This window comes from Pelecanus crispus, chromosome 2 (genome assembly GCF_030463565.1).
Source record: "Pelecanus crispus isolate bPelCri1 chromosome 2, bPelCri1.pri, whole genome shotgun sequence".
NCBI classification, from domain to species: domain Eukaryota; kingdom Metazoa; phylum Chordata; class Aves; order Pelecaniformes; family Pelecanidae; genus Pelecanus; species Pelecanus crispus.
The window spans coordinates 11,220,734-11,239,564 of NC_134644.1; the positions used below are offsets into that span (position 1 = coordinate 11,220,734).

General features: G+C 38.2%; 1 protein-coding gene across 1 annotated transcript in view; it reads right to left on the reverse strand.

Moving 5' to 3' along the window:
- PTPRN2 (protein tyrosine phosphatase receptor type N2) overlaps nt 1–18,831 on the reverse strand; it is a 691,758-nt gene that overhangs the window by 419,662 nt on the left and 253,265 nt on the right. The window contains exons 6-7 of the mRNA XM_075704660.1: nt 17,844–18,006; nt 3,660–4,134 (exon numbers count right to left, since the gene is read on the reverse strand). Coding sequence (XP_075560775.1) covers nt 3,660–4,134; nt 17,844–18,006 — 638 coding nt within the window. The remainder of the gene's footprint in view (nt 1–3,659; nt 4,135–17,843; nt 18,007–18,831) is intronic.

Below are 18,831 nucleotides of genomic sequence, written 5' to 3' on the forward strand. Positions count from 1 at the left end.
AATTAAAAGAGCTGTATTTATGTACCACTACTAGATTTTTGTTTATTTCAGTTGTTTCACAGCTAGCTGTCAAGACCAACTACTGAGCTACTCAACAACATGCAGTCAATATAGCCTTGTCATTTCCATTCCATTTAATTTTTTTCCAAACTGCCTTTTCTTTGTATCTATTATCTTAGCCAAGTCTTATCTCTCCAGTCCACTTCCACAGGTTCATAGTCAATAACAAAGCAGTCTCAATCTCAAACAAGATGGAAATGGGGAACAGGGCGGGGAATCACATGAGAAAATGAGTGGTCACAAGCCCTACCCCAGATAACACTAACAGTCTCGCTGCAGGTCCTTCTGGTTCATTAAATAAACCCATTATAGATGAGCTTCCTGCTCCTCTGATGCTGCTATTCTTGCCGTGGTCAATGCTACCTGGACAGAGTTCATCAAACAAACTCCTAAATACAGACTTGTGTCAACATGAGTAAAACTTAGCTATTATATGCTACCTTTACTAAACAACTACAAGTGTTCTTTAAAATGTCAAGGACCCAAAGGCAATAACCAAAACTAGGAAGTATGAGGAGCATCATGTGTTCAGTATAGTAGCAGGAACAGTCATTGAAATGTCTATAATAGCCTGGTGAAATGGAGGTCTACATAAAGAGTCTTGATAACTTCATGAGTTACTGATACGATGTTAATACACGTCCATGCCAAATATGGGTGTTTCTGCTTCTTATTATGGCACTTGTCCATGTTTGTATATCATTTGCATATTATTGGATAAGGCTGATACACAAATAAAATCAGTGCCTCTATTTATAAACACTTTTGGGTAATTTAAAGAAATTATTATGACTTTATTAAAACAAGAAAATATTGCGGGAGAAAGACCAAAAAGCAGATGGATACTGCAGTGGCACATCACCTAGGTAGCACATGCCTCTCTCACCTGTGCACAGCAGTACTCTCCCACTGACCCCTTCTAAATAGTAATGCTCAGCCATGTTTCACAGGGCTTGTACTGCAAACCAGATTTCTCCCTTAGCTCCAGCTTCCGAACTGAAGAAGGCAAGTTGCCTTTCATAGTTGCCTTGGAACCATGATGACAGTAAAGGGACATGTATCTTAGATGATGTAATTTTTAATATCAGCTTCACCAGCAGAATTCCCCTAGTAGGTAACAATAGCAGCTTAGCAAGAGAAAAGAGCTTTTCATTGCACGGCATATAAATCATGCTCCATACTCCTTTGACACAACTGCCAAAGCCAGCTTGCCTGACAACCGAATGGTATGGCAGCAGTAACTTTGCTAGCAGTCCCACAGGGTTGTCTGTCTTCTTCTACCCCATCATCCTACTGACCACATATTAACTATCCCCAGCGGCTGAGCGCCATACGGATTAGTGAACACAGCTTCGCAAGACAGAGGACGTACAAAAATATCTTTGCTCTATAAACATGGAAGTTTGTTATTTTTTGAAAAAACACATTTGAATTACTAATTTTGTGACCTTTCCAAAGCAACAGAGAGATGTATTCTGCAATATTTAATACACCAAAAATGAGTAGACTAGAACAAATCACTTAAAACTGAGCCAAATTCTAAATACGGCTGGTGCAGAAGACAGATTAATGATTCCGCTATTGCACAGTGACTACAAAGGCAGTACCCTCGCACATCATGCTACTCCCAGAGGTAACAGTTTCCAAATCTGATAGAAAAATAGCTCCACATTTCCTTCTCTTGTATTTCTCCCTCAGGGTGCCTTGTTAGCTAATTTACCTGCCACTGTTTTGCAGCAGTTCTCAGTGCTAATCTGCTCAGTACCTTCTGGATTGTTATCCCAGTCAAGTTCCTTTGTCTCATCCTGTATCTGATGCAGAAGAGAACTGAGCTCATGTGACTGCACCCCATGCTTTCCAGTTTTTGAACAGTTCTGTGGTTTAGAGAGTGCGAGAGACCCTCAAGCATACAAAGATCCAGAAGCACCAGGGAGAATGGAGAAAAGTTAAAAGCAGAAAGACATGGCGCAGTCAGCCTGGCAAATCTGAATCCAAAGCATCATTGCTCCAATGGAGAGCACTTTAAACAATGAATACTCTGCTGTCTATCCTCCCTACTTCCTTACGAGACTATTTAGTGGCTCAAAAATACAAAGGAAACCATATTATTTCCTATGCAAAGTATTCATAATTTTATGTCTATGCAACATTTAAAAGCTAATGCAATGGAAGACGTTCCTACAGGGCACATTACGTATGTGAAGTCAAAGCAGTACAACGCAATGAATTGTGAAACATGTTATTCCCTCTAAGTGTTAAGCACTTTTTTCCCAGTTGGCTCCTACCAGGAAAGGTGAAGTGGAACAGCTGGAGGATAATGAAACCAGCATGTGTCTAGTTTGTTTTGAGTCTAGCAACAAAATTGTCTAACCTGTGCAAGAGCCTTACAGTGCCACCTGGATTTGATTTTACATTATAGTTCGTTCCTTGAAACCTATTATCTCTGGGCACCATACCAAGAATGCTTTCACTTCTGAGCATCTTTTAGATTGCAAGCATTATCTTTCCTCTGCTGCAACTTTGACAATTCTGTATGTTCTGTTAAAAAAAAAAAAAACAAAAAAAAGAAAACCAAAACAAATCAAAGAATGTTAAACTTTGTGGATGATAACAACTACAGAAGGGATTCAAAGGAACCCTCTTACATATCACCAAAATCCATTGGGATAGTGGTGACTACAGTGTAAACAGATGTAATTGCTTGGCAATGGCTGAGGATCAATTCTTTCATTTTTCAGGCACTCTGAACCACTGGAATAACATCAATAGTTAGGTTAGTTTAGAGAAATAACAAAGTGAATGAGAATTATTTTCTAAACTCTACCTGATCCCCAGCCATGACGTGAAGACCCATCTTGTCTTACAAAGCAGCGCTTAAAATGTGTCACAGTATCCCATGAGAAGTTACACTCCATCTTCATTTAAATATTTGTCAAACTATCACATACAAAAGAAATCAGGATCTGGTCATAGTTAAGCAGCATTAACAAAAAAGATGAAAATACAGAAAATGGGCTGTTTGCTATAGAATTTCCAGCGAAAAGTAGCTGTAACCTCACCTTCTTGTATTACTCTGTGTCCACCTAGCCACATAATTGACTGACTCCTCCCCTCTGTGTTCTGTGCCAGAATTTCTCTCAGTGTTAATTTCTCTGTCTAACTTTGAATTTTACTCATGGTCTTTGACTTTCCAGTTAAATACAGAGAAATAGAACAAAACCAGGCATTTCTATATTACCTATATATAGTGTGGGATGCATGCATAAAACCAGATTTGACAGCAAAGTTATACCCATAATTACATGTTGTTTGTAAAATGCTTTGAAAATATAACAAGTTACATAAATGCTACATCTTACTGAGTGCCATATATTTCTGCATGCATATGGAAGGTGGGTTGAAGAATGTGGGTAGATGTTTGCAGGGAAAGAGTAGTTAGAATGGTGAACATTATTATTGTGAGTATTATGGTAGATATAAATATGCCAATAGTAGGAGATATATCAGAATGTCTATTTTTTTCTTTTTTTTTCTGAAAAATGATCAGTGAACATAAGGGAAACTTCAGATCAGTTAAAATAAGTAAATATCAACTTTACCATCCACTACACTCAGAGGGTCCTTTGGATCTTTCTGGGAAGCAGATTTATGATTCAGCATTTCAGGGGTTGGCCCCAGCACTCCAGATGCAGGTCTTGGCTGGAACAGCTTCTTCATTTTAAAATCTTCTGCTTTTCCTTTGGCAAAAGTTCCATCAAAAGGACTGACTTGCGAGGAGTAGAATCTGTCAGCATAAAGGTGAGACCCTTTAGTCCTGCTGTGAGAGCTTTTATCATTGCTTTGCGCTGACAAGTTCTGAGTGATGTACGTATGCAGTGCAGCCATCAAAGTTTTTTGGTCAAGCCCCATTTCTGACTCTGTCGAGAACTTGTCTGGCTGAGGCTGGCTGAAGGTCCTCCCATGGAGATTTTCAGCGTGCTGTTGATGGGATGCTGATGCATGGGCCAAAGGAGGTGCTCGCTCTTTGGGTTTTTGCATCATGTAGTACCTGATAGGATCATTATAGATGTAGCTCTAAAGACAGTAGAAGGTGGAAAAAAAGGACTGCGTCATTATTGCTTTGTAATTTTTGTTATGCAGGAATCACAGGCGTAACCCTTAGTTTTTTACCAATGAGGAAAACAATAATTAGAATCTGTAATGCATAGGTAGACTGCAAACCTCAAGCTGGAAAGTTTGTTTTAAAGAGGCACTATCACTTTAGTACAAATTGCGTGAAACAGTTTATTCGATTATTAACAAGAAAGACATTAGAGAGAGACTGATAAAATCCAAGCTTCATGTTAACTATGTATGCACTATTTGTATTCAGTTGGACAAAGAAAATTTAGTAAAGCCACTTTCCCTCTGTTTTTTACTAGACTTCTAAGAATAACTTTTTTTTTTTCCCCAGGTTACTTACCAAAAAACTGGCAAGTCAAAATAAATATTTTTTAAAGAACACTGAGAAAACTAAACAATTCTTTTGTATATATAAAATACTTGCTTTAATTTAAAAAATCAAAGATTTCATCAATCTTTGATCTTTTCTACTAAATTAAATGTCTAATCAATATGTCCTTTGACAGTATAAAGAAATGCACAAACAGCCAATAAATTTGTTTTGAATTCCTTGATTATTTTTAAGTAAAACAACTCAGAGAATTAAACAAGAATGTATAAAATGTGTAAATCATGCTAAAACCACATTTTCATTGAAAAACTTCTGGGGAAAAAAGTGGAAAATTTGGACTGGCACTAGGCTTTTCTATTTTTAGCTTCAGATTTTCAAGGAAGTATCAGTTGGGAATATAGCATTGCAAGACAACATCTGTTTTGATTGACTTTTTTTTTTGATGATGAAATTTAATTTTGAGGAAAAAAATCTAAATTCCCCTTAAGTACTTTAATCATCTATCCAGCACATTAAAAAAATTAAACTCATTAATTAGTATTACATTTACTATAACTTAATCCTAGAGACATTTTTTGTTGTGATCACAACCTGAAGGCAGGATTTCTTGGTTTTAAACTAGTTCCACCCTCCCAGATAATTCCAAAAAGGGCTTGTCCTTCACTCTCTGCTAAATACAAATTTGAACTGAGAGATTTACTTATATTTAGAATTATTCCAATAAGATTCTTTGTTTGTAATTCCTTCAGGACACTTTGTTCAAGTTGCATCACATGCTGTATGTATGTTGAAGAATGGGTCCTGCTTCTCAGCTGTGATTTCATGGTTAAACTATCATACAAACTACATTACAGTGTGGGAAACTTAGGACAGGGATTATTTCAGCTCTCACTGCTATGAATTATAGTGGATCACTACTGTGCCTATGCACTGATGGCAGAATGGTTTAGGACAGAAAGAGCTGCAAAATACATCCAGAGTGCAGAGACTATACACCCCAGAGGAGAGGAATTAGTAGAATTCAGCCAGAAAAATCATTATTAATATATTTCCTAATGGACCTTGTAAAGGCAAAATAAGTAAGGCTGATAAGCTATTCCAGAGATGAATAAAAACTTTTAGATTTTTATCTAGTTCTTTATTTATGGACAATAATTTTGCCCTCCATCTGAGCCATTTTATTTCTTCTGGTAACAGTCAGTTGATTTTATAATATATATTCATAACTCTTGCTTTCCAAGAGGTTTATCCTCCCCCTGAGAAATGATTGAAGAGGTTCATTCCATGATTCCATATCATGATTTGTAGATTTATATCTTATGCAACTGTATTACAGAAGAAAAGGCACTTCGGCTTCTTTGGCTTGTGATGCACCAACACAAGGCTTTTGACTTCTGCAGGTGGTCTTTAACATAGAAACATGTTTTGCTAATGCCAAGAAATTGGGCTAGGGTAAGACAGTGTCAAAGAATATAGAGCTAGAGATCAAGCAGCTTTGTGTATGAAATATTTTAATGTCCCCTGGGAACTGTATCAAACAACAGCAATGTAGCTCCGGTTCAGTGCACCAGCTGCAGGGTATGCACTGCTCTGATCAACACCAAGAGGGGAGCCAGTTGTCAAAATACAAGTTGAACGCTGTTTACATACTTAATAGCAAATCCTAGATGTGAAAAACTACTAGTCATATGCATTTATCTCTCAATTTCAACGGGTCTTTGCATGGGGTAATTAACTCTTTAATGACACTCACTCCCTAGAAGGAACTGCAGAGGATGACACAAAGCAGTCGCAGACACACCAAGTAGTTGACAGAGAATTCACATAAACTGCCATCTGCCTTTCCCACCCCTGTACGCCCTACCTTGCCACCTTTTGGAGGACCCTCTGGGGACAAGGGAAGGAAGAACAGTGAGCTGGGAAAGGAAGAAACGTGATGAAGAGAACATCCCCTATTCAGCCATGGAAAAACATTGTCAGCTCAATGCAGCTCATGTAACTATACCCTAATTTGGATCTCTGTCCTATATCTAGCTGCCTCTTTTGCCTCTAAAGCTTTAATAATAAATCAAGTCTTAGGGGAAGCAAAACTGCTAGACACTCTCAAACCACTTGTGACAGATTAGGGTCAGGAGACGTGGGCTGGCTTTTGATGAGCTATTTAACAAGTCCAAATATCTTTTAGCATTAACAGTTCTGTGATTTCCTGCTCGTGCAGACAACAAGGACATCAAGAAAGAAAACACAACAAAACCACCAAGTGATTGTACACGAATTGGATACACGTAAGTGCCAGTCCTGGGCTCAGAGTTGCACCTCTGTCAAGAGGGGCAGCATCTCAGCAGCTTGACAGGTCACACTTCAGGTAGTAAGGGCTGAAATATTAAAAGTTCTAATTAAAGTACAGCACCAACAGCTCAGCTGTCTTCACAGTGCACTCAGATACCAGCCCATCTGATGTAGCTTAGTCTGACTTAATTAAAGGGGTCTCACAGCTGTATGGCATGGCAATCCTCAACTTGGATGAGAAAAAAATCCCCTTCCTCAGTCCTCCCACCTCATCTCAAACAAAACACAGCACCAAAAATATATGTGCCAACTGAAATACGCAATGTGAAATCCAAGTAAAATTGCAGCACAGATAAATACAGCCCTAGACTATGGGTTTGTGCTAAGTGGCATGGGAATAAAGCATATTTTTTACAGAAAAAGATAGGAGAAAAATATCTGTTACATGTAGTTCAGAATCCAGTGACAATTTACATCTTAAGTTATGAATAACAATTGCAGAGCACTGTGATAACCTTATTTGAAGTGTTTTTGCAATCTAACCTCCCGAACATGGACATTGCTAGTTTGATTTACTTCAGAGTTAAATGGCATAATCCATGGTCAGTGAAAAGAAGAATCTGTAAATTCCTTTGTTGGTGCCCTTGGAGAAGCTGCTACCCTTATGGAGAGGCAGAGGGAAATAGAGAGCAGGAAAAATTTAAACAGAAAATTAATTTCTACATTGATTAAACTGGATTTATATAAAATACTGTCAGTAATTGCAAAAAAAAAAAACCCGACAAACAAGTGAAATGTATGGAACTAAGAAAGAATACTCTAGTTACTATATAACTGGTTTATACTGAATAGGGTTAGCATACAGGTCCCTCTTACTATGAAGAATATTTTTTTTTTAATAGATAAGATACTGTTCAATTAAGCCATGTCACTGACACAGCACCTTTAAAAAATACTCGGAATTGCTAAAAAACTCAGTTTAAAAAAAACCTTATTTCTCCATCTGCACAAGATTTTCCTCTTCTTCACCACCTTTCAAATAAGCTATCTCAATAATTCACACATTATCAAAAATCCCCCCACACTAACCTTTCTGAAGATGGAATTGTTAGGGCAATGTCTTGTATGGTTTAGGTATGTAAGTAACTGACATTTTCTGCATGAAAGTTCACAGAAGGGCACATTAAATTACACCCTGCAGATGCACTGTGCAGTAGTCTGTGGACTACATGTTTTCATTAAAAAAAATTTAAAAAAGGGGGCAGGATTAGATACATACAACCCGAGGCACAGATAAATGCTGTTCAATTTATCCACTAAGGTGTAGACTGATTTGAATATTTCACCCAAGTGCAGAAAGAATGGAATTAAATTTATGACAAAATACTTCCTTTCTTGAGGATACATTTGCTAAATCTTGAAGGCATATAGAACTAACAAAAAATCCCTTAGGAATGCATAAAGAAGAAATATTCCTCCCTAAATTTCATTTAGCTTTTTCTGTTTGATGCATTTTCAGATATTAATTCATGTTTGCTACCACCTAAATTTGGTTGGGCCATAATTCCACCTACAACACTTAATTTACTATGCCTATCTGAGATAGTGGCAGTACGCTCTCTAAAATCAGAAAAGAAAAATGCAACAAACCCTGGAAACAGGCCCTCCCTCACCAATGGTGGGATAACATAAAAGTTTCCAAAGGCTACCAAAAATGCAATGAACTCATAGTTTAACTCACTGTGTAGAGTGAAAGAAGTTTAGCTTTTTCTGTCAGAGGTAGTCTAGATACTTTGTGAACCACACACACTTGTCTCGTGTAAATTCACTACATGGGAAATACTACGTGCTCCTGTGAACCACTAACTAAACACAAGCTAACTAACACACGTGGCACTGCCTGATTGCTAGAATGGAGCGCGGGCTGTGAATTTGTACACCTCTATTTACCTCTACCTTGAGAGAAATCCCTCCAGCAATGAAACCTGAGGGCCAAACAGGTGCTGTTGGGTGGATTACAGTGCAAAAGTCCCTGCGATGGAGCTGAGTAAGCAGTACAGCTGTGTTAGAGCATCACAGCTAAAGTAGCCAGAGCTATGCTAACAAAGCCTTAATTCTTTCAGCCTGTGAGCTGCTGTTCCCATACAGTGCTGCACTGTCAGGAGGATAGATAGCTTAGCAGGCTTCCGGCCAGCTTCAAGGTAAGGGGGGGATTCCTCTTTACAAGCCTTTGTATGCTGTGGACACAGCACCAAATTCAATGTTAGGTTTGTCTGAAAATAATAGGTAAAACCAGTTCAGTTTTCTGAGCAACAGTGGAGCAAAGGCCTTTTCTACCAGCTGATAATGACCTTTTCACTTACTATAGATAATGATATTATACCATGTAAGAAATCACTGCATAAAAAACAAGAACTTGGAAGACTAATTCAGAATCCAGAAACTGGTAGAGGCCAAACCAGTGCCTCCTGCAGTGATGGGATAGCATTAGCCCATGGTCTTTTGACAGATTCACAGGCTTAAGGCAACAGGCACCAATACAGTCATCTCATCTGACCTACCATTTCACTAATAACTTTCTGTAACTATCTCCTATTTTCTTTCTGAGAATTATGTCTTTGAAACCATTTAAGAACTACATCAGAGAAGTAAAGATGGCAAAGATTGTTAATTAACACCCTGTAGTTTGCAGTGTCAAAAGCTTGATCAAGCAAAAGGGGTCCTCAGAGTCTCCTGTGATCAAAACTAGTGATGACTTTGCTTCTTAGTTCTGGTTGTGAAACTGCAGTGTAACAGGATTGTCTGGGGTCTGAGTGTATACCAATCAATAATCTACATAGCTGTAATTTCAGTTGTCAGAGATTTGATTGTGAGCAGCATATTCTACCACTCTTACACAAAACAACCCTCCAAAACAAAAGAAAAAAGAGAGAGGATACATTGGTTTATTTCATCTATAAGTTACGATTTAAGAAATTCACTTTTTAGTGTCAAATGTTCCCAGCCGCTCTTGGTCTCCTTTGGGATGCTTTTAGCTGCATGCCTATCCTTCAATCTTCTCCAACAGACTGTCCTGAATAAATAATTTCTATCATTAGTTGCCATTTCTTGTACTGCTGAGGAACTCGCTAACTTCAGTCTTCATAACTAACTGCTAGTTGTTCTCTCTGTTTCTGACAAATCTCCATCTTATGGGTTAAAAAAAAGTTTCTGAAGTAGTTCCTTCTGTGTGAAAGGAGTGCTGGATTGTCTTTCCTTGGCATTCATCATTAGCTCACCACAAACAGAAGTGTTCATTTTACACATCGGATTACATTATAACCTGGCTTGTCCCCACACAGAAAGAAGCAGAGAAAAATGGTGGGTGGATGAATCCCAATAAACTGATCAATGCCAAGGGGCTCCTGCCCAGGCCATCACAGTGAGCCGTCAGCCATGATGTCCAGGAGTGCCACCCACCAGATGGGTCAATGGGAGAAGCTCTCTGGATCACCCTGCAGATTGAAGGGGTTACTGCCTACAGGGGTGTGGGACTCCTTATGGGATGCCAAGAAGAGCATCTTGGAATTGTATAAGGCATATTATGGGATATTTAGAGAAGGGACCAGAGAGGGAAGGACCTAGGTGGATTGGGAAACAGCTGTGGTAAACAGCAGGAAAAGGGAGTAAAAGGGACCTACTGGTCCTTGTCTGACCATGCCTTCTCTCTGATCACCACAGTCTGTCCTGTCTTCTCAATAAACTCAATTTCTAACTCAATTTCTGGGTGAGAAGCTCTCTATTCTGGGTGCACAAGTATGTGTGTGTGTGTGGTGGTCTGAGTGTCAACAACCGGAATCAGACCATGGGTCCTGCGGTGCCTATTGGCAGTACCTGCTCCACCTGGCTACTGCCTAGATGTGAGGACATGGAGCTGAAGTAGCTTCACCTCTGCCAGGCTACAGGGTTCAGCAGCTCCCTAGCATTACTAATAGGAATCAAAAAGTGACAGTCAGCCCCCAGTAGATGGTAGAAATTGTGCAGCACGGCCATCAGTGCTGGTAGATGTACCAGGGTTTATCAGCTTCCCTTCTCTGAGAACAGTTTGCTCATACGTCAGTAAGTCTGTTACTTAAGGTTTCAGTGAATGATGTTTAAACACATTTTCTGTAGGCATATGCTGGTATATTGAGCTAACTCATTATCTAAAGATGATTTACATAGAAACATGAAGAACTTCATCTGCCAAAAGCTGAGCACATTAGCACCAATTCAATATATTTATAACTCTAACATATGAATGTAGAGACTACTTTTACCTAAAGAAATGCAAGTGGACAGAGATCTGCAGGATCCATGTCTATAACATTGCTTTACAACCCCATTGAAAGCAACCAACCACTTCCTGGACAACTGCTAGAGGTAAGGTCAAGTTTTTTCCCTGTCATAAAAAAAATCTGTTGTCACATTGTCCTGAGATGCATACACCAGCACACTCAACACAGAGGTCAGATAAAATAAGTTTAAATTTTTGTGAACTCTATCCTCTCATTTGATAAGTATGATCTAAAAATAAATATGGAATACACATTAAAATTTGTACCAAGTCCACCACCACCTATTTACTGAGCCCAGTGTACTGAAGTACAGTGAGTAAATATTTGCAAGACAAATAGCAAGCTTGCAGGAGAAAGGACAGAAACAAAACCCCCAAACACATGGTATTTGGCAAAAAAGAGTTGATTTTGAAGGGGTGGGATCTGAAAAAGAAACAAAACTTATTGTCCAGTCACTATTTGAGATTTTAAAACTATTAACCAATGTTTCATCTGGAAATGACTAGAAATTCATTAATTGGTCTTTTAAATAAGCCTCCAGGCCTACAGACATCATTTATGATATAATTTCTACAGCACTTGTATCTTCAAATCATTGTACAAATAATTAACCTTTACAAGATTACAAATCTTTACAAGCTGTGTGATAAGGGAAATTATGATTTCTATGTTAAGATGTGGAAATTCTGTCACTACACCGTACATAAACTGATAGGCTGTAGGTAAAGGTAAGTGTTAGGTCTAAGACTTGAAGAGCATGAAATTGGCACTAGAATCTTCACTTGCCAAATTAGTAAGCTCAAAAATTAAATCACAGGTCACTTTACATTGCCAAACTGTGTATTTATGCTGCAAACAAACTGATTGTAATTTTACTAGGCTTTGTAGCCATGATTCTGTTAGATCTTCAGAAGTGTGGATATCAGTCCTCCCAGAAAAAAATTGCTATCTAGACCAGATTAATGCACGATAGAATTTACCACATCTAATTTTAAATATTTAAATTAGAATGGATGGATCACAACTTAGAAATTCCTTTTTTCTCTCCGCTGATCATAAAATGAGTTTAGGCTGACTTGCACCAATACAAACATCTGCATTTGGTCAAATGAATTCTGGTCCAGTGCTTACGGGGTTTTGTTTTTTCACTGGTTTTTGGTGTTGGTTTTTTTAAGAGGACTGTAATGTTTGTATTTTTCTATTTTACTGACAAGAGCCATGGAGGGGAGAATGATTCAAAAGATGAAATACTTATCTGGGATTTGAGGCTTAACTTTTAGTTTACCATCTACTAAAATTCTTGCACGACCTCAGAAAAGCTATCTAACCTGTCTGTGAAATAGGGGTCTTAGTTCTTCCCTACTTTGTAATGGCATTAGGTAAATAAATACATCAACGCTTGTGAGATGTTCAGATATTACTCTATTGGTTGTTGTATAGATATGCCGATAGACGGGCAATTCTATAGCTTCAGGGAGACACTCCTTTATCAATTATTCCTGATATTTTTATGAACGTGTTTATGCACAGGGTGAATTACAATTTTCTTACTTATACTAATCCCACATATATGAAATATTAAATTTTACATTTAAGTCAGCAGAATTAAAATGTATACATTGCAGAAAGGTTTTTGACTTCTCAGCAGTCAGCCATCAAATCAATTTCTGATGGTCTTCATTCAGTACTATATTTTAATCAGTGTTAGATAAATAAGGGTCCCGCTTTTTTGAATTAAAGCTCCAGATTAAAATGAGCAATGACTGTGTAATTTCTCACTAGTTAATCACAATAATTATTATTTGCAGATAAGTTCAGAGAACATCTTTGAGCACTTGTGCACTCAGATTTTCTAAAATAAATAATAATCCTTTTTAATAATTATCATACATCCTAATGCTTTCAGGAGATCAATTACAAAGCATCAAACAATTGATTTTCAACCCAGCAAAGCTATGAGTACTCTTCCCTGAATGTGAAAGGGGAAAATAGGTGGAAGGTTCCCTCTTGTACTGAGGACTAATGTATAAGCCTTACCAAATGCCTTGTCCAACCTTCGTACCCTTCTAGATTCCAGCAAACTGACTCTGCCACAAGTTTCTGTTTGCATCTCCCCTCTTTCAGCACCACTGTACTGCTGATCTAACAACCAGCCATACGCCTCTGCTCCAACCAGTTTACCTGTTTCTTCTTCCCGTCGTGACTTTGCAAAGACCTTTAACTTTATTGGTGACTTCTTTGATGTAAAGATTCTGCTTTTTTCCAAAGTCTTTGCTTTAAAATTTGTAAGAATATGTGAGACTCAGAGATTTCTGCAATCACACTAAGTAAAGTTTACCTTAAAAATGAATGCAGGCAAAACCCAGAGAAACAGAAAAAGCAGAAAATGAATAAAACCCCCTGAAGACTCTGAGATGATAATTTTTCTCTCTTCCTCCCTACACTACTTACTAGGGCCTGAATGGCACACCAGCCCAAGGAAGACCTTAGCAGCAGGTAGGACCCATGTCTGAAGTCCTCAGAGGCAAGTTAACATGAAAGAATAAGAGCAATTACATGCATCTTCTAGCCCTAAAAACCTAACCCATAAACCAGACACCCCTGCAACAGGAAATGCAGCACTAGCATAAGAGTGGCCGGCAACTTCCTTATTCCTACATCCTGTCCAGAGGGTTTCCCAGAAGAGCTGATGGAACATCCAGCCCCAGCGTGGAGCTGGGCGAGGCGCGAGGGAGAGGGTGTCCATCCATGTGCTGCGGTGGACACGACCGCTGCCTGCTAGAGCCACTGTGCCTGAAATGAGCCCAGTGCAGTGCTATGCTACTGAAGCAGTGCACTTTTGCTAGCCTAAGGCATTAATAAATTCACAAGTCAGGCTACCAGAAGGCAAGAGAATATGATAGCCAATTCAAGAAAAAAGCAAGCAGGTCCAGCTAAAACTAATAACTAGTTCAAGGAAAAAACAAGCAGTTCCAGGTGAGTTATTTTTATTTTCTTCCTGATTTTGAGATTTTTAAATACATTTGGATCACATGTCAGATCTTTTCTCTTTCTGCGATGACTAAAAGATTCTTCTCGGTCAGATGAAAGCAGTATAATGGAAATCTCCTGTAACTATTCAACTGCAGGCATTTGGACTTTTAAAAAAACCTATAATGTAAGATCATTCCTCGCTGCCTTTGCTAATGGCTGGTTAAAAGTAGACCACAGGAGTATTTGTTTCCATACTGATCATTTTTGCCGCCTCCCTTTTTGCTTTGTTGCAATGGCCGCTGTGGACTTAGCTATTTTTTAGTTTTTCCACCTCCTTTATTTAAAGATTTCCTCAAGGCTTCCCACATGCCCTGCTATGCAAACGCTCTGTGTGAGCTCACCAGCAGGGCTGCCAGCAGCAGCAAAGCAGGCAAGCTCTCCTTTTACAGCTCACTAGCTTTAGTAGTATCGGCTATGTGCTGTCCCTTCGAACCCAGCAAAACTCTGCTTCTTAGTTCCTGTAGGAATGTCAACAGTGTGGTGTTTTTTTCAGGGGTTTGGGTTTGGGTTTTTTTCTATGAGAGGGGTCTGTTCTAACTGGAGGGGAGAAGAGCAGGGGAATTCACATGTGATTTGAAGCCTCTGCATTTCTTGCCTCAGTAGATAAGAGAAACCAAGCTTTCTCATTATGTGTGTGTGCCTGGCTATATGTTATTTTCTATACTACGTCCAGGCTTCATAGCAAGGAATCACAAAGACTGATAATGCAGCATTTTGTGAATGATAAAACGTTCATTAAGCCCAAGTGTGGGGAAAAAACCCAAACACAAAAGCCCACTAGCTAATGCTGACGTAAGAAATGCCGCCAAGCGCCATTTTCTGAACAACTCTTTTCAGCTGAACTGAAGTGAAATGTTCTTTACAACTGTAATCCTCAGGAAACAGACCCATCAAATCTTCTGATTTACTGCTATTTATCCACTGGCAGAGTCATTATCAACTGGCTAGATTACAGCTGCAGTAGATACCATCTAAACACTGAGAAAAAACTCTAAGTTACTGATGAAATTCAAGTGCTTCAAAAATCACTGAAAGAAGCTCTTGCAATAAATGGTGGACATTACAGGAATTTTGGTCCATCACATGATTTAAGTTTAATAGTGTTATTTCTGTCACTGTTGTATCAAGCCTCAAGCTGACAGTTGTTTGAACAAGGGAAATAGGAAAAGAGTTACCTGTTTTAGGTTTTGCCATGCTTTATTGTACAACTATATGCATAACTGTATGAGTGTTGTCTATTTGGTAATTTTGAAGCTCTGTAGTTTTATTCTGACAATACACATGGAAGATAGTAGGAAAATGAAAGACCAAAAAGTTTGCAAAACCGTTTGAATAAAAATATTTATGTTAAGATACTAAATAACACTTTTGGATTATAACAAATATTTTAAAGCCTCTTTATCTTTTTTCTTCCTTTGTTTTACTCTTGCCCAGAGTCCTCTGGTGACAGTTTTGGAACAACTCAGAATCCACTCAGGAAGTCTGCCTAGAAGCGTTAAATTTCTGCAAGATTCAGCTATACTTCGTAGCAGGTAAGGCATCAAAGCAACCAGAGTAGCGTTATGTCTCCTACTCCCCAACAGCAAGAATGAAGTGACAGAGGTAAATATATACTTGAAAGAAAAATTTTTATAAGGTCAAAGGCCCAAAAGCTGCAATTCTAAGTAAGGTAAAGTACCTCTGTCTTACCCTTATTTTTAATCAGAAAAGTGCAAGAAAGTTAAAAAGATAAGATTTTGTTCCAATTATTTCATGTAGGTTCATAATTTATCCTTATATGAAATACACAAATAAGGTACCAAGATTTTGTTGAAGCATGCAATTAAAGTGCATAAGATATCCATTTTCAATTTCAAGTGGTATGACCATATCAAATGCAGCTCTTGCAGTTACTTTCCTTCCTACTCTTTTCAAATCGTTAAATTTTATGTTTTTTGATTCCTGGAGTAGCAAAAATCCTGGGTTCTCTTTTGTTTAAATGTTATTCCATTAATGGCCTAATGAATCAAGGTACAAATACAGTGTCCCTCTTCTTTTTAAAGAATAGTCGTTGCATTTGATTTGCAGAGGATAGGGAAATGTCTCCAGGATAATTTAAAATTCATGACTGATTACTAATTTTTAAGATAATCTTCTTTTTTTTTAATTTTAAATTATAGGTAACACATCTGACTTAATGTCTGTTGTTTTAAAATGCTCCTTAGTAAATAGAAGTGTACAGTTTGCTCCTATATGCGCTTCATTTCCAGATTTTCTTCTCTTTATCCCACTCCCCCAGGCTTCAGAGTACCCATCTCCATGGCAACACTCGATAAGGTTGGTGGGTGGTGTTATCACAGCAGGCTTCCCCACAGAAGGTCTCAGCCATATGGATTATTTATGAACTTGCATGACAGCACCAGACCCACTGAAATACTTCTTGAGCAAGTTTTCTTGTCTCTGAAAGCCAGTGATTCAAAGCAGGGCATCCTCACTGCAATCAGCGCCCATGAGTAGAGAGTGGAGAAGTACCATGAAGGTGGTCACTCACCCATCCCCAAAGCTGCCCTGTCACTGCCTGCAAGTTTCTCTTACCCCAAATGAACACCTAATGACATACGCCATAAATCATAAGTGTTATATATGACAATTAATGAAATTGGAAACTTGCGGCTTCTGACAAGAATAATAATGTTTCAGTTATACCATGACTAAATAGTTGATACAACTGATCCTGTTTTTGGGAGCTGCTGTTGCAGATACACTGCAGTACTTCTGTGTTAGTTCCTGAAAAACCGAGCAGTTTGGCTTTGACACTATATTTCCTTTGCCTGACTTTTTTCCTAAAAATTCAGTGTATTTTTTAGCTAAGGTTGCTGCATTTACACTGTATTCATGCAAATAGCACATGCCAATTTTTTGAAAGAATTGCTATAATAGCAGCCTGTTTCTTTAAAATAATAGAGTGCTTTGGATAAACATATTTTTTGAGCAAAAGACATAGGGCTATAAGGGCCTGTCATATGCAACCTCTTCAATCAATTTTATAAATTTATTAAGCTGCATCTTAGAGACAGATTTTCTCAAGGAAAGAAAAAAATTGTTTTCGTTCTCAAATAGGCATTTGTGTGGTTTTTTAACATAGCCAATACTCAAGATTTAATGGTTGTGATTTATTTTCCTAGCTATCCATATATTTATAAGGTATACATAGGAAGCTTAATTGGTCACGATAGCCTTCCTTTAAAATCAATAAGAAGTAGGAAATGTTGAGACACAATTCATCAGATCCATTATGAAAATCTGCTCAAAGATTATATTAATTGTAGTCTAAGCCCCATAAACACCAGCAAGAATTCACAGGGTAGTTCAGCCAGCTTTTTGGAGAGAAGCACTTCAGATGTTGCAAGCAGGGTTTCAGATCAGCCAGTGAAGATGTCACCACCTTTATCCCACTGTTCCCCCTTCCTCACATACAATCAGTCCCTAATTATGGTAAAATGCTCCAGATTAGAAGAGCTCTATTTATAATGCTGAAGCTAACTCAACACACTTGGAGAGAACTTGGTTAATGCAGTTATGATAAGCAAGTGGAGGAGGCAATAAGAAACAATGTCTGGTCTTGAGACAGAAAGGAAAGTTGAAAAATAAGGAGAATTCAGAGAAGAAGGAAGCCAAATCACAGAATGTAGGAACCACATTCAAAATACTACCTTGACAGAAGCTTTGTCATTTGTCTTCCTTGGATACAAATTTGTAGCTGCAGACTGGGAGAGAATACTGAGATATTTAAGATATTGCTGAAGAGACTTGGCCAAGTTCACATCATTTTCCAGATTGTAATTTCTTTCATTATCTGCATTCTGTCCCAAAGTCCTGCACAGCAAAAGCAAGGAAAAGAAAATTACCAGCCTGTACAACATACAAAGTGCCCAACTAAAAAGGCACTGCAAACCATTGAAGTTAGTTCCATACATAACACAAGTCACTCAAAAGCTTAGCAGCCACAAAAGTATAGAAAATTCAATGTTTCAGCAAAAGCAGACAAAAAATCTTGCACTATTAACAATTTATTGCATGAACCAAAGTTAATGATCCAACAGTAAATCAAATAAAATGCCTACATTAAGGCAAAGCCATATTCAGAAAAAAAAGAAAATACACGTGATTAAATTGCACCCCAAAGAAATCTGAGACGGTTCTAAGATTTAAAAAAATTGCTGCATGATGATGAGACTCAACATCAATTTGGCCTTGCACCAATTTACAGAATACAGTGAGACTACTGGATGTGCAGAAATAACTGGGCAAGTCAGCAGAAGGCTTAAAAAGGGAATAATGAGATGGAGCAAGTATCTCTTCTGATCTTCTCATGTGCCTGGGCTGCACAGAACAGTGGTGTTTCCTGACTGGTTTAGACAGAACTTGGTGATGTTTGCAAAGGAAAGCTAAAAATGTGATTAAACAGCAGCAGTGTAAAGGTGTTTATATGGGATTCAGAGCACCATGCGCAATGAATCTGAATTATTACCAGCTCTCCTCATCTATCTCAACAACATGTCAATGACGATGATAATTCAAATGTCAACACCAGTAACTACTTCATTCCTTGTGCAAGAAAACACAGAGAGGGTTCCCAGTCTGCTTCCTTCCCTGTGAGTGACACATTGTTTTAAGGGAAATCACCTTTTTGGTGTCACC